The 16,234-nt window shown below is 46.6% G+C and overlaps 1 protein-coding gene across 2 annotated transcripts in view; it reads right to left on the bottom strand.

The window, feature by feature from the left end:
- The window catches only part of LOC109513409 (adenosine kinase-like), a 61,799-nt gene that overhangs the window by 4,550 nt on the left and 41,015 nt on the right, over positions 1 to 16,234 (bottom strand). For both annotated transcript variants that reach the window (XM_019865890.1, XM_019865891.1), the window contains exons 7-9: positions 9,780 to 9,950; positions 4,031 to 4,066; positions 2,286 to 2,400 (exon numbers count right to left, since the gene is read on the bottom strand). In XM_019865890.1, the coding sequence (XP_019721449.1) occupies positions 2,286 to 2,400; positions 4,031 to 4,066; positions 9,780 to 9,950 (322 nt within the window). The remainder of the gene's footprint in view (positions 1 to 2,285; positions 2,401 to 4,030; positions 4,067 to 9,779; positions 9,951 to 16,234) is intronic.

Below are 16,234 nucleotides of genomic sequence, written 5' to 3'. Positions count from 1 at the left end.
GGTCAAATTTTCGTCTCATTAAGAAGAAGAAGAATAAAAGTACAACACTTGGACTTACGGTACAGCATCAAGCTAATGGTTAAAATGATGTGGTTTAAGTGAATATTTTGGTGTTTAAAGAGTTTTCTGAATGCGTTTAAACCGTGTGAAGGAGGTAAAACTCTATCCCCCAAAAAGTTTTCAAACAGTCTATCTATCGCAGAATGTCATGGCTTCGGTTTAGAATGATGCCGAACGCCAAACGGGGATTTTCAAAACGCTGTTCGTGTTTTACAGTGGACAGCAACACGGTGACATCATCGTCTCGACTTAATCACCAGAAAACGGTTTGAGCATGACGTGGCAAGGTGAGGCTGGCGAACGCTCAAATGCCGACAGGAGGACAAATTGCCAACAAAATGAGCCGTCACGTTTATTGGGGCACCGCCTCTGGGAAAATTTGAATTCTCTTTCTTTTTTCTTTTGTTCCGCTGACATTTATTTGGCTGTGAAGCGCAGCGCGTCGCACTGGAAGAGCTCGGCGGCATTCATCATGTTTGTACGTGACATCTGAAATGTGTCGTCTGCCTTTCATCGAGCAATCGGCAGCACACGATGACGACGACGATGATGAATCCATCAAATCTGTCGCCGTTTGCAAGTTTTGCGCTCGGAAACGGTGTGGGGCTTTGAGCGATCTGAACAAGTTGAAGAACTCCAGCTGATGCTACAGTGAGATCATTCGCACATTGACGAAGTGCTAATTTCAATGTCATGCTTGCTGTTGTTGTTTATTTGTTTGGTTGGTTTTTTGGGGGGGGCAACTCATTTCGCCTGGATCCATTTCAATTCCGGCAGGCTGGTTATACGCTCCAATAGTTTAATCTGATGTGTCAGTCGAAGGGCAGCAGCATGCTTATTGCTTGATTTTCATTTTATTATTATTATTTTTTTTTTGCTTGTTCAAGGCACACTGCGCGTTTGACTTGATACGAGCCCCAATGTTCCGCTAGATTTGATCAAGTAGTCCAGTCACAACAAGGCTGCGAGCAGAGACGAGTTCATTTACAAAAGCGCAGTCGGTATTGCCGACTTGGCTATTTGATGACTTTAGTTGGCTGTCATTGCCATTTGCTTTTTCTATTATTAGCAAAGGGGAGAAACAATCAAAATTGGAAATCGAAGATTTTATCCTCAAGTCATAATGCACTCCTCCTCTTATTTTCTGTAAAACAAAACAAAAGTGCCATTTACTTTTCCTTTAAGCTAAGCGGGGGGGCGATTCAAATCAGGAATCGGTCGTTGAGTCCAAAAGGCAACACGCTGGCTGCGCCCGTTGTCGGAACAATTACGGCCGCTTTCACCTTTCTTTTATCCCGAGCGAAAAGGGCAGCCGGCTGATAAAAGAGAAAATATGCTGGCAAAGAAATGGAATATAAAAAAAGACAATGAATGTAGCAGAATGTGAGCAGAGCGAGTGTGGCGCTAACAGGTCTCCTGGGGAAGGGGGACGGAGAGATGTGATGGGAGTCCTTACCTGAGGCCAGCAAACTCAAATAAAAAGCGCAAGGGCATCGAGGAGACCAGCCCGCAAGGCCAAACGCTCCCACCAGTAATCACAAACTATTATTTCTGACGTCCAGGGCTTCAAATAAAGGTTTCGAGCCACAGTCAGGGTTTGAAATAAAGCTTCAAAGTCAGGGTCAGGGTTTCAAATTACGGTTAGCGTTGTCAAATTTGGAATATGGTTTCAAAGCAGGGTTTCAAGAGTGGGTTCAGGTTTCAAGGAGGGTTAGGGTTTCATGCCGGACAAAGAGGGAGGTCTGAAAGCAGCCCAAAAGAGGAGAAAAAGCCTTCAAAAAATGTCTGGCGTGCTTCACAAATCAATGCCTGCGTGTTGAGTCCTTCTTTGTTTATTTTTAATTTCTTTTTTTGGCATCTGGCGTCAATACTGGAGCTTCACTTCAAAGTCAAGGCGGCCCGATGGAGTTTGCCTCTTTTATGTCGGCCATCTTTTGAGACCACGACACCACACATCTGAAAGAGGGGGGCCGCACATGGGGCGGGGGTCTGCAGACCCCGTCAAAATTTAAAATATGGACTCAACGATTTGGACAAATGGTAGCGGGGAAAAAAAAGCAGCTGGACAAATTGGGAGGAGCAACTATACAGTGAGGGCAAAAGTATCGGGACGGATTCGAATGGGTAGATTGAAAGAGCAGATTTTGGATGTGACTCGGTGAGACCAATTTTGACTTTCAGTTTCACCGTGAAGTGTACGTGTTGCCGAGTCGGCAAAAGCTTACCGGTGGTCGCCACGGTGTCGTCCTTGCCCTGCGTGAAGACCACCACCCTCGGCCTGGTTAAGTTGTCCTTGGGCAGGTTTTTGGTCAGCCTGGCGATTTCGCCAATGTCGTCCGTCTGTAAACAAATGCGCAGGAACACACCGCTTTCAATTTAGCAAGGCGGTAAAGCAGCGGGAAGCCATCAAGTGCTGTGGATCAATACGAGAAAATGATCACATAAGTTGTGGGTGAGATGCTGAAATCAACACAATGTACTCTCGGTCAAAGTGGAACGCACAGTATTGATCATAGTTTCTGAAAAAGAAAAAACATTGATCATGACGGTGAAAAACCTCTCAGTGTCGCTTTATTATTAACGCATCGTGATGGTGGGTGGCCCCACGGCGGGGTGATATGAAGCACCCGCAATGCAATCGGACAGTTCCAAAAAAAAAAAAGCTTTATTATTAACGCATCGTGATGGTGGGTGGCCCCACGGCGGGGGGATATGAAGCACCCGCAATGCAATCGGACAGTTTCCAAAAAAAAAAAAAAAAAAAAAAAACCCCAATGCGTACCAGTGAGCTTTTCCACCTCTAAACGCTTTCCAACCATCATTTAATCAGCCCCGAGAGTTCCGCGGAGGAGGGAGAAAAGTAGGTGTAACACTCTAAGCAAGTGCTAATGGTGAGGTTAATGCTGAGGCTGTTTGCCAGCCAAGGTGAGGAGACGGTGGGGAGCGGGTGGAAGAAAAAGAAGAAAGCAGTTTGTCAGCGTCACCGCATATAACCACAAGCACTCCCTCAGACAGCCGACGCAAAAGCACACAAGGCTTTGGCACATTGTCGCCCTTCGCTTTTATGTTCCCGACATAAAAAAGGTGCTCGACTCAGGTTGAAGGCGCTCAGAGGCATTTTTGCGAGGCCGACAGGCACGCGGCTGAAAAACAGCCACCAAAATAAAAGATTGAGGACAATTTTATCGATTTGGACAGACACAAAGTGAGTGGCTTTAACTAGGAGAGGCCAATTCAGATCATTCAGATGGTTAGCCGCTAAAACGGGCTGCGGGTGTGGTGGTCTCCAACAATTCTGACAACATGCAAAGTCCCACTCGCACCCCTAAAAATATTTTAAGGCATTTAAAAATGCTAAAAAAAAAGGGTGCTCAGCAATAGGTATGAGGGGGTCCACTGTAATGTGTGTTGCATGGCAGGGGTCCCAACCACCATTCTGCAGTCCCGTGTCGGGCCAAAATGTCATCAATGCTTCTCTTTTGGTCAGGAAAACCGAGAACACCTTCTAAAAAAAGATGACACACCCCCAAAAATAAAAGCAGGCTTTTTAGTGTGCTTTTAAAAGAAGCTTATAAATGTTCGGGTATCATGTGCCATCTCGCCTTGGCGTCAAAAGAGAACGAACGCCGTGCCCGATGCATCGGCTTCCCAAAAGGCTTTTCAAAAAAATTCAATAAATAACATCTGTACACGATGTTGGGTGAGCAAGAGTGCACGGAGAGAGCGAGAAGAGAGAGAGCGAGGAGAGAGAGAGAGAGACAGACAGAGAGAGAGAGAGAGAGAGAGAGGCAGCTGAACAAAGAAACCATGACGACTGCCCGATTGCCATGGCAACAGCAGCGAGGCCTGGCGAGTGTAATAGCGCATCAATCACTGTCCAAAAAAGAATTTCAGTATCAGCAGAAATCAAGAAGAAAGTAGGAAACCTTAGCATGTTAGCATGCTTGCATGTTGTTGGGGGACAACTCACCTGGAAGCCCAACTGCGCTCCGAATGCGGCCGCCTCCTGCAAGTGATAAATATAAACATAAAAGAACCACATATGAAAACAATGAAAAAATGTATATTAAAAAAAAATACATGTTTAAATTGATAAAAAAACGGGTTTTAATTTTTTTTCTGTACAAGCTTTTACATGATACAAATGGATAAAAATGTATAAAAATAAGCAATTTCCCCGACGCGCTAACCTGTGGATGATGAGCGCATGTCATTCCGTGACGGTCCAAATATTAAAGCTGCATCGGCGGGGGTCTTAAAAATCACATAACGGGCCATAAATAGCACATTCATGTTAAGGAGCCCATCGCATCAATTTTTGATGGCCTTGCTGTGCGTTTTACATGTGACACAAGCTGTTTTGGGATGTTGAGCTCGATAGCTTCGCGATGGCGCTCAGCCTGCCGTCACAGCTGTCGCCACAATGCCGGCTACTTCAAGTGACATCTGGGCCTGCGACGGGATGGATAACCTGCCAGTCGCCGGCCAAAGTGGCGCAAAGAACACAGAGATGTTTTTCGCCGGGCCCAACGAGATTTTGTAACTCGGCGGCGTGCAGCCAGAGAGGCTAAAAAGCCATCAGAATGTGCGCTGAGAATGTTGCCGCTGTCAGAGGATTAAACAGTCCAGAAGCTATTTTTAGCATGCTTAAGCTAATAATCCACAGTCGGCAATTTAATGCCCAAGACAAATGAGAGCACAACGAAATGTGCCACTTTTCATCTTCGCTTGACGTTTTGCCAACAAAACACGCTGTCAATGATATAATCATTAGCAGCTGTAGGACGGCTTCATAAGTCACTGGAGGAAAAAAATGATCCGAGACGAAGTGGAACGAGACATGCTAACAAACATCCAAATATAACCGTGCCCTTGCCCCGTCACTCCAGAACACGCCTGCGGCGGTGGCGGCCTGGCTTGCCATCCGTCTCCGTCGGACTGACTGCCACAAGGGCAGCGGTGGCGGAGGGGCGGCAGGCGTTAAAAACACGGAAATTGTGCAGTGTGTGTATATATATATATCCGAGAGCAATTACGGGATGGCGGTTTGCATAAAAGGGAGGTTGTGACGAGCGGCGTTAACCTTCGCCCGCTGGGACCTTGCGCCGCTGTGTGGGGGTCAGGCGGCTTAAATATCAGCTCTAAAGGTCTCCATCACACATCTCACCTCGCGCTCGGACAAGAGGTCAGAGTGTGACGGTAGCCGTTATCTCCCTCAAGGAAGTTTGCCAATATCCAGTTACTCGACGTGCCTTTTACGATGTCTGTCTGTCGGGGCAATATTTTCCGGCCGTAAACGCCAGCAAACACTTAAGTGTTATCTCGAGGAGAGCGTGGACTGGGTTAAGCATCCAGTTTAAAAAAAGAAAAAGAAAAATCCGCCCCAAAGCCAGTTTTACCGCGTCTATCATGAGTAGACCCACAAAAAAAAAGGTTGGAGAAGCCAAGCACAAAAAGACACGATAAGGATGCCGTTTTGGTTCCAAGTCGTACTTAAGGCATGGTGAAATTCGCTGCTTGTTGTGAGCCCTTTGAAAAATTCACCTCACGACCTGAAATTTGACAATCTATCACGAGTAGACCCACAAAAATGTTTGTGATGGCTACCAAACTGTTTGGAGCCATGCATACTCCACTACATAGAGTAGACTCACTGCAGCATCTGGTTTGACTACTCGCATCGGGATGCCTGAAGTTCCATAAACAAGTTTTTGAACTTGTTTCTGCACCCGTAATATCGGGGCGATGCCGCATGCTGATTGCGCTCTTGACGGCTTGCCAGTCATCTCCCAAGCACGGGAATGACAGCGAAGCCCCGGAACACGACTGCCAAATGCCGGGAATACAATCACGAGGAGACAAAGGACTGTGCACCCGCCAACTCTGTGAGGATAAGAGGATTGCAGGAGCAAGCGGCCAAACTCTGAGCAGCAGTAATTAGGACTGTAGGGGTATCTCGGAATGCCTGCCGGGTGTCTGAGGAAAAACACTAGCGTCAGCACCATCAACGGTATCTCCTCTTCCATCCGTATTTTTGATTGGGGTACAAGCGAGGCCATGTGAAGAAGGGATTGTACTTTCCCTGGTTGAGCTTCTGAAATATCCAAATTCCCGGATGGCTTCGCTTCCAACAAGGCCAAGTCACACTCCGAGCTCATGAAGTTGCAATATTTCAGTGACATGAGAGCAGCAGAGCAGTTTTCCCGGCTTTGTTTGCGCTTCACACAGTTAAAAAAACATAAAGGGTATGATTTGATTTTGTTTTATAACCAAGTTTTGGCTCCAAACCAGGCCAAAACCGAAAAGAAATACTCAATGGCACCGCATTGAGGAGCAAGACTTCAGCAGAACTCCCCTCTCGCAAGTTGTGGGGTGTTCAAAATTGCCAATTTGATTGTTTTTTTTAAATTTTTTATTTAAAACAAGGCCGAGCATCAACAAATCTTATTTCGGGTGGCAATGCTTTAGGAAAAATCCCAACTTCAGAGAGTGGCATTGTGCTTTTCTTCGGTGGATGTCTGACATGTGTCCTTTGCTGTCTCTCTCACATGGACAAAACCCACTAGAGCAGGTTGTACCCCCCCCCACCCCCAACCCCTCCAACTTCCATTTAGCAAATGATCCCAGCTAATATGCAGCGTGACTCATCTGGCTCCATAACTGTACGCCGCAGCGAAGGTCACCGTTCTCCGGGCGGGTGACTCATCACGGAGAAAGAGAGAGCGGCTTGAAATGCTCCCGTGTCTCTGCCTCCATTCAATGACACCTTGTGATCGGTCTGTCAATCACAAGGCGGACTGTTTTGCTTTTGCGATAGCCGGGCTGGGGAAGCGGACAGCTTAAACGGCTTGAAATTACAGCAGCTCACGTTTCAAATCACAGTTTAATGCCCACTTAGCCTTTTGTTTGATGTGATCACCTATTGTGTAGTCAATTAAAATGAAGCAGACAAGGCCGGAGTGCCTATAAATAAGCCCTCCGGAAGTTTCTGAACTCAATCACCGCCATTGACGGCTGCAGTAGTCAAAGTTGTTTTACCATGGGCTGCCAGTAGTAAAATATGAGGGATTATATATGTTATTATTTGAGATCATTTCTTATTCAAAATCAGAAAACGTACACTCATTTTGTACCTTCCCATGGGAACGAGATGAAGCGGCACGTGTGCACTTAATTGGCCTCCAGGGATTATTACAACACATCCACGCAAGAGCGCTTTTAAATGACGTGTTTCAGGCAATGGGGTCAAAATTCAAAATGTTTTGGTTAATGAGTGAAACTACTTTACGGCGTATCCCCAAAAGAGCGTGGCTATAGATAAATGGCATGCAGACATTAAGAACACTTAAAAGCCCAATCAGTCAGGGAGATTAATTCCGTAATGATCGTTCCGTTTCTCTTAAATACCGCAATGCAAACCCGAGCGTAATGGTTTCATCCCCGCTGCCCTTCTTTTGTGTGCTTCTTTATCTCCGACGCTCAAGAGAGCACGTTGGTAAATCGCGGCTAATTTTATCACCGGTAATCATTTCTCTCGTCGGGGGCAGTATTAACTGCCGCCATTAAAAAAATAAAAAAAGTGGAATCGATGGTTGTTTCTGTGTCAGGTGGTCAAAGGGACAAAGCGAGAGGAGTCAATTAATGTCGGGTTATTGCACGACATGTTAGCCCCCTAAATTTGGCGTCGTCACTCTCCTCCCGTGTCATAAATCTCATGTTGTAACTTTCAAATCCAGCTCAAGCCGAGTTCGAAATAGGAAAAGCGCTACAGAAAACGGATGGATGGACGTCGACTGGCCCTGAAGTCATTGGAAGAAGGCCAATGACTTTTTATCTGCTAATCCGCAAAGCGCACAATGGGAGGTCTGGGACTGGACCGTACAAGCCCACGTGGAGGGAGGCCAACAGAAGTCAAAACAGTGCAGGCAGACATTAGTCGTCCGCGGCGCTCTCCGCTTGAGGCGTCGGGTGAATATCGGCTCTGTTTGCCGCTGTTTGCTCTTATTTTGGTTCCTGGAGAACGAGTCCTGACAGAGTGTTCCGACGCTAATCCGTCAGCAAGCACGCAATTATTATCCCGAATCATTAAAGTCAATAATGACTCGGGGTGTGCGAGAACTTCTTGAGGCAAACGGTTACAGTAGCCGCAGATGCAAAACACACGGTGTTTGCAAAACACACACGGGGCGGCTCAGGAGGCGGAATCATTCCTCAATGCAATTAGGAGGAACGGGTTGCGCAAAGTGCTGGAGTAAGACATAAACGGGTGTTTTCTTTCGGCTGTGGAGAATTCCTTTGCGCACACTCGAGTTGAGATTTGACTTTACCATGGGCTGCCAGTAGTAAAATATGAGGGATTATATATGTTATTATTTGAGATCATTTCTTATTCAAAATCAGAAAACGTACACTCATTTTGTACCTTCCCATGGGAACGAGATGAAGCGGCACGTGTGCACTTAATTGGCCTCCAGGGATTATTACAACACATCCACGCAAGAGCGCTTTTAAATGACGTGTTTCAGGCAATGGGGTCAAAATTCAAAATGTTTTGGTTAATGAGTGAAACTACTTTACGGCGTATCCCCAAAAGAGCGTGGCTATAGATAAATGGCATGCAGACATTAAGAACACTTAAAAGCCCAATCAGTCAGGGAGATTAATTCCGTAATGATCGTTCCGTTTCTCTTAAATACCGCAATGCAAACCCGAGCGTAATGGTTTCATCCCCGCTGCCCTTCTTTTGTGTGCTTCTTTATCTCCGACGCTCAAGAGAGCACGTTGGTAAATCGCGGCTAATTTTATCACCGGTAATCATTTCTCTCGTCGGGGGCAGTATTAACTGCCGCCATTAAAAAAATAAAAAAAGTGGAATCGATGGTTGTTTCTGTGTCAGGTGGTCAAAGGGACAAAGCGAGAGGAGTCAATTAATGTCGGGTTATTGCACGACATGTTAGCCCCCTAAATTTGGCGTCGTCACTCTCCTCCCGTGTCATAAATCTCATGTTGTAACTTTCAAATCCAGCTCAAGCCGAGTTCGAAATAGGAAAAGCGCTACAGAAAACGGATGGATGGACGTCGACTGGCCCTGAAGTCATTGGAAGAAGGCCAATGACTTTTTATCTGCTAATCCGCAAAGCGCACAATGGGAGGTCTGGGACTGGACCGTACAAGCCCACGTGGAGGGAGGCCAACAGAAGTCAAAACAGTGCAGGCAGACATTAGTCGTCCGCGGCGCTCTCCGCTTGAGGCGTCGGGTGAATATCGGCTCTGTTTGCCGCTGTTTGCTCTTATTTTGGTTCCTGGAGAACGAGTCCTGACAGAGTGTTCCGACGCTAATCCGTCAGCAAGCACGCAATTATTATCCCGAATCATTAAAGTCAATAATGACTCGGGGTGTGCGAGAACTTCTTGAGGCAAACGGTTACAGTAGCCGCAGATGCAAAACACACGGTGTTTGCAAAACACACACGGGGCGGCTCAGGAGGCGGAATCATTCCTCAATGCAATTAGGAGGAACGGGTTGCGCAAAGTGCTGGAGTAAGACATAAACGGGTGTTTTCTTTCGGCTGTGGAGAATTCCTTTGCGCACACTCGAGTTGAGATTTGACTTTTTTTTTTGCCACAGTAACTCGGGACTTGCTTGAAATGTCACGGATAAGACTTGAGACTAATTCATGACTCGCGCATACTGTATGCGAGTAGTAATCAGGACTGACCGTCTCATTGCCAAACAGGATGTCCACGAACGGCATGAGCTCCATCATGGCGGCGTTGTAAAACTGACAGATGAAAGGCGCCGACAGGTTCATGCAGAAGAGTTTGTTGTTTTCCGAGGCGTGCTTGGCCACCTTCATCATGGACGCCGGGGACACGGTCAGGAAAAAGCCCTGCAAGGAAAACAAAAAACACCCAAATTATTTCAAATGTAAAATGAACCCGAGCTCTAAACTGTGCAACTTTTGGAATGCTTGACGGTGTCATGCTTTTTTTTTTTTTTTAAAGAAAGGATTTCAAGTCAGATTGCGTTCCATCTGTTTGTACTGAGCGCTGAATAACAATGTAAACTGCTGCTTCTTGTGCTAGCCACGAGCACACAGCAAAAATGATGCAACTTTTGGGGTAATAAGTCACTTTCCGCAAACGACGTAACGAGGACTCTGATCTATTTATTTGGCTTTAAAGATCAAGTGACCAGTTCAACATCCACTTCTGCCTTATTGCACTTTCTAGCTAGTTACCCAAACTTCAAGGAATTACCCAGTGCAGCATACAGAAGAGTGTAACACGAGCCGGAATGGCTCCGACCAACCGAAACACTTGAAACCACTAATTTGTGGGTTTGAGGGTGGAAGGATTGAATCTAAAGAGGAGCTTTTGGAGCACAAAGGAGCGGGAAGAAGGACAGTGGTGAGGAAGGGGGTAGTCACTTTGGAACAGACCCTGCGGTGAGGGGAACAACACGCTCGTATCTGATGATGGGAGAACAAAAGTCTGGTCTGCGCTCCCCTTACTCCGAAACAAGAGAAGTGCGGTTGGTCATTGTGTGAATGAATACAAATCGGGTAAGAAAACACCTTTGCGTTTCAGGTGGAAACTTGACACGGGGCGCACAGAAGCGCTGCTCTCCTTTGATACAGATCTGCTTAACCTTGTTTTCCAGCAACAAGCTGCTCTGCAAAACCAGTAGGGCACTCAATAACAACAACAACAACCACGAAAAGAAAGAAAGATAAGAAAGAGTTTCGACTGATCCATTTAATCCGGCGACTTTCTCTGGGGCTCATTAAAGCCCGATGACATCAGCTGCAAAGGCGAGCGAGTGAGCACTCAATTAAAGCTACAAGGTAAGACTACACAGTCACTTTGGCGGGCGGACAATGGCGCTTGAGTGAAGACTCGTGACGGCGCGGGTACCATCTGCCCGAGAGCAAAAAGAAGACAAAAGGCACGGAAGCCACACTGCGCTAATGGCCCGTCAGCTACTTCGACATCTTCCTTTTGCCGCGTGCCAACGGCGCGTCAAACGGAGATTGTCTTTTGACACGAGCGCTTCCAAATAAATCCGCCGCTGATCAAAGGAACCCGGAGGCTCGCTCCAATATCCTCGGGGCCTCAGAACTTTTGAAAAGCTCGCTGCTCCTGTGCCAGAACCATGACGCCACATTTCCCAGAAGTCAAGGGTGGAACGATATCAACTGATGCCCGAAGGAGTATCCTAGGGAAGGAAAGTGCAACTTCAATAGTTTGTCTTCTCTTGAGGAAAGAGAAAGATCATGACTTGGCCGCCTTTTTTTTTTTTTTTGCGGCAAGTACAACACAGAAAGCTTGTCTCCTTTTTAGGAAAGCGCAACGTCATGAGTTTGTCTTCTTTTGGGGCTCGGTTCTGACAAGTAGACGCCTGTATTGTCAGAGTTGCGCCTTGGTTGTCTTGGTAACAAACTCTGAACTCACCACTGGCCCAGCACAACACATTTACAATCGCTCATTTGCGTTGCGTGAGACACATGGCGCAGACATATTATTAACAAAAGAGAGGATTTCCTAAAACGCATACCCAACACTAAAGGGAGAGGACAACAGAGACTGATTTTTAATTATAGGCACCAAAAGAGGTCCAAAATTAAGCAGATTGTCATTGTCACAGTTACCGGGGGTGGCTTTTCACTCTTGGACCTTTCAAGGCCAGTGGAAAGTTATCATTGTGCAATGAGAATCCAACATGTCTTGGTTCCCAAGAGCCTGCCGCTCAAATCAAGGGAATACCGCAGCAACCCGATGCAGAAAAGTCCCACAGTTGCGACTCCAGCGGTGTCCGGCCGAGCGCCAAGTCACATTCCAGTTTGCATCCGCAACTGTGAAACGGAAGACGGCAAAGTCTTTAGTGGTTGCGCCGCGGCACGGGATTGAGTGGCGAGGATATCGGGGGCGGGGGGTGTCACGTTTGCAAGTCAGGATGATCTCTGTGGCCCAATTGCCGCTCGGACGATTTGGCCGTGTCAAGTGTTAACTAAACGGTAGAAGACTGAAGCGAATGAGCTGGCGACCAGTCCAGAGTGTACCCCGCCTCTTAATCCAAGTCAGCTGGGACGGGCTTCAGCACGCTCGCCACCCAAATGAGGACAAGCGCGAGCCCCCAAAATAGAAAAAGAGAACGGATGGAAGACTTTGTTCACAGTGGGAGAAGTCACATTGTTGTGGAAGCGTCCCGCCATTGCGTGAGTGTGTGCGCTTGATGGGTGGTTGGCTGTGATGGATGCTGAGGTGTCACCCATCTTAAAATACAACTGGATGATGAAATGGACAAAAAAAAAAAAAAAATCTATTTTAAGAATGACACTTCAGGGAAGGCAAGCTTCTTTTTTTTCCTTTCCCACCCCTCCCCTCTCTTAATTCCACAGCCTGGAGAGAATTACAGGATATTTAGCGCCAGATGGGCAAAAAGCATAACTACACTTGCCGTGCGCTGTCTGCGCTATGTTATACTAATACTCGACTCACTCTCAAATAGAAGCTTTCTTATTTTATATTTGAATCATTTAACCGCGACGATCTCGCATCGTTATCATTGACACGACAAAGAAATAACCGCTGAGCTCACTGAAACTCTGTTGCCAGCCAAAACAGCAGCACAGCAAAAGTCGGAGGAGCTAACTGCCGTCACGTGAGATAAATTGCGAAATTTAAAAGCAAGAGTAAATGCACTAAATGCCACTGAGGAGCATTAGGACGGCTTTTACACAGCCGCTGATAACATCTGCCTCTTGGTCTCGCCTCCCAGCTCCCGTCCAGGCGTCGTGTTCTGCTCCAACTTATCAGATCACTTGGAAATTCACCCAGTGCTGCCAAAGGGGAGTTGAAGGGGGAAGCCAATTCATACGGGCGGGCTGCGCTTTTCCGAGCAGCATCTCCCGGGGCAACAGAATTGGGATTTAACAACCTGGGCGGACATCTTAAACTAACTGCTTTATCTTTCCCTAAAAAGCAGCCCAAGGAGCTGTAAAGAGGCGGCAACTGCGTAGCTATGACGGATAGGACCTGGTCAAGGTCATCCTGATAAGAGGAGGAGTATTTTGTGAACCCCTTGTGGAAGTTCGGTACCAAAGCGCCCCCCCCCCTTTTTTTTTTTTAAACAACTGCCTTATTTATCATTGCATCTACCCGTTTATCCAGCCATCTGAAAAGGTCAATCGTGGTACAAAGGGAAGTACAGTCACTCGTGAGTATCACAGTGACGTGGCCAGTCCGGGACAAAATGGGTTAAAACGGACTCCCGCATCCGTTGTGCGTTGTCCTTGTGTGCCACGTTGCACTTAATTAGCATTTTACTGCCAGCGGCTCGCTCTCCTTCAGTGACTCTGAAGGGGAAAACGCCAAGTGCACAAACCCACACGCACGCAGTGAGAGAAAATGCCGGCTATTGCAATGCGTACCTTTAGCTCCCGTGGTACAATATCGACGCTGGGGGTGGGACAATATACCAAAATGCATCATGTCGTTAGCATTCATGGTAAAATATTAATATGAGGGATGGGGAAAACGTATCATTGATTAGTATCATACAGTATCATTAGATCTTACGTGACAGCACACTACACATAATTGGACAATATGCAGCATCTCGTTAACTTTCATGCTACTTATTGATAAGGGCGCTTGGATCAAAATATCAATAGTGGTATTGGTATCGTTAGATCTCAAAGCACAGTATCTATACTAGGGTGGGGAAAATAGTGATACTAATGTGAGCTTTCACAGTACGATATTGATATCATCAATCGCCCCTTACATTACGGATGTTTAAGACCAAATATCTGCGTTGAAATGGATTTTTTGCGGTCACAGTACCGTGTCGAAGCTCAATAGGTGGAACAACAAATTAGGATGTTATGTACGACAGTATGAATGGGACAAAACGGCAACTCTTAAATCACTTGACATCACCGTTTTGGAAATACATCTGCAGTTGAGTGAGTAATCGCCTCGGGTTTCTGGTTTCTGTGAAAATCTCCAAAAGGTGCTACTGCGATGGACACAAACTATTTGTGGGGGGGTTCACTTGAGGTTGAACACTGCGACGGAGCGGCGGGAGACAGTGGTCCAGTGTTCGCCGCCGGCCTGGCGAAAGCCGGCGCAGCGGCTCGGAAAATTACAGGTAATTGGCCGAGCCATCGAATCCAGTTTGGCTTCGCCCGAGAGCCTAAAATAACAAAGCTGTGATTGCTCGGAGGCCCCAAAGAGTTAATTTGATACACATTTCTACACCCACCTTGAAATGTACTCGGGCTGGGTGAGAGCCCCTCACTCCCTCCGCATCCCCCTTTTGCAAATACTCTCCATCTGCCAGATTACGCTGAAGCAGCGGGGAGAAGGTGAGTGGAGGGCCCTTGCACAATATTGCGTGAAGGCTGTCAAACTCCGTGCAGGCCTAATAATCCACTCGGACTGTACTGAAGAAGATGTAGTGTTACACATAATTGGCGGCAGGCCACATGCTTTAGCGGTTGAACAAAGGAGGTCCTTTTCCTCACCTGACTGACTGATGGACGTCCGCCACCTTTCAACTTGACCCCCGCCCCCAACCCCTGACTTAGCTAAGTAAGCTGTCCATTAAAAGTCATGAAAAGGCGGTGATGTCACAGGGTTGACTGGTGAGGGTACGAGCATGGTGTGCACCATCCTGAGCGCTTACATTCGCTGGTGGTCAATATTTAAATGGCACAGTTGCTGTGAAATCACATTGGAATAAAGCGCTTTGCCAAATAGTGAGCCAAGGCTGAATAAATGCCCAGCAACGCTTTCTGATCTGAGCGCTAGCCTACTTCGAAACCGTTTGCGAGAGTAAACTTGCTGCAAAGCAGTACATTTCCGACAACGCATTTGATCATCTGCTCCCGAAAAAATGATTAAATTCCGCCAAAGTTACGCTGAGGTTTTCCACCCTGCTGACACTAACAGCATGTTTTACACTCACAACAAGCAGCAACTGCAGCGCCGGAGAGAGAGCGAGAAGGAGGAGGGAAAAAAAAAAAGAAAAATCGATTGCCCGCAGGCAGAAGTGTGAACTTTCATACCCTAAGTCCAATTTCCTTGAAAGCGGTGGGCCCTGAATCAAATCAAGCCGAGGCGATGCGGCTGTGGAATTACGCAAAAGACATTTTACTCCGCACGAACTCTCAGGTGGACAAAAGTTGAAGCTTCTTTATTTTGTGCATTTTGTTTTGGGGAAATACTGAGCGGCGCAAGAGGGGCTGAACCAGAGTGCGGCTAATTGTCATCAGGCATTTTTGTATTTATGGCGTTTACGTGCTCGCCTCCATAAATGCGGTCAAATATTTGTGGCGGAGTGTTCCCTCCGCCCTCGAGAGTGCGGCATGCGGGCCAAAGAAAATTAGGCGGCCGGCAACGGTTTGTGGAACTTTTCGGCTTGTAGGCGTCAGGCTGCTGTGCCAAAGACGCTAAAGCCAGAAATATTGCACGCCCAGCTTTAAAATACATTTCTTAGGGTTAATTTTTGATGGTATTTGATATATTAGGATATATAAATACTTAATTTTTCATTTATCGTACACCACACAACACAATGTTAATTTGACAATGGATATATTTTTCAGTTTTTTTTTTTTTTTAGTTTCTAATTACCGGTACACATTTTTAAAATGACATACAAATTTTAAAAAATTGTTACAGGTTGAGGAGGCATTTTTGGGAAATTGAACAAGGGTTTGTATTCCCACAAAAAATGTTTTAAAAAGAAAGAAATTTGCAACTAAGCAGTTCCAGACTTATTTTACATCCATTATCAGCCAGAACGAAACAGAGGTTAACAAAACATGTGTGCTGCGTTGATCAAAATAAAAATCACTGAACAGCCTCCCTTACTTAGCCCACAAGTTGAACTCGGCCGCCCCATGAAAAATGTCCACTTAAGGAGAAAAATAACCCCCGATAAAAGCCGGTGTGAGGAGCAGGGAGGTGCAAGGTTGCCTCCTAATTGCGGCCGAAGAGAGAAGCCGCGTCGGAGTAAACAAAGTCTGATCGATGGCGGGGATTATATTGAGGAGAGAGCCTTTGGTCTTTGGCCAAGGCGAGCGCAAACGCACCGAGGAGGAGGGAGGGCCAAAATAGCTGAGGCAAAGAGCTGGTTGAGTTAAAAGCATTATACATCACAAGG

Source organism: Hippocampus comes, unplaced genomic scaffold, assembly GCF_001891065.2.
Source record: "Hippocampus comes isolate QL1 unplaced genomic scaffold, H_comes_QL1_v1.1 scaffold116, whole genome shotgun sequence".
Taxonomy (NCBI): Eukaryota; Metazoa; Chordata; class Actinopteri; order Syngnathiformes; family Syngnathidae; genus Hippocampus; species Hippocampus comes.
The sequence above is the reverse complement of the archived record's forward strand: the minus strand, read 5'-3'. Positions and strand labels throughout refer to the sequence as shown.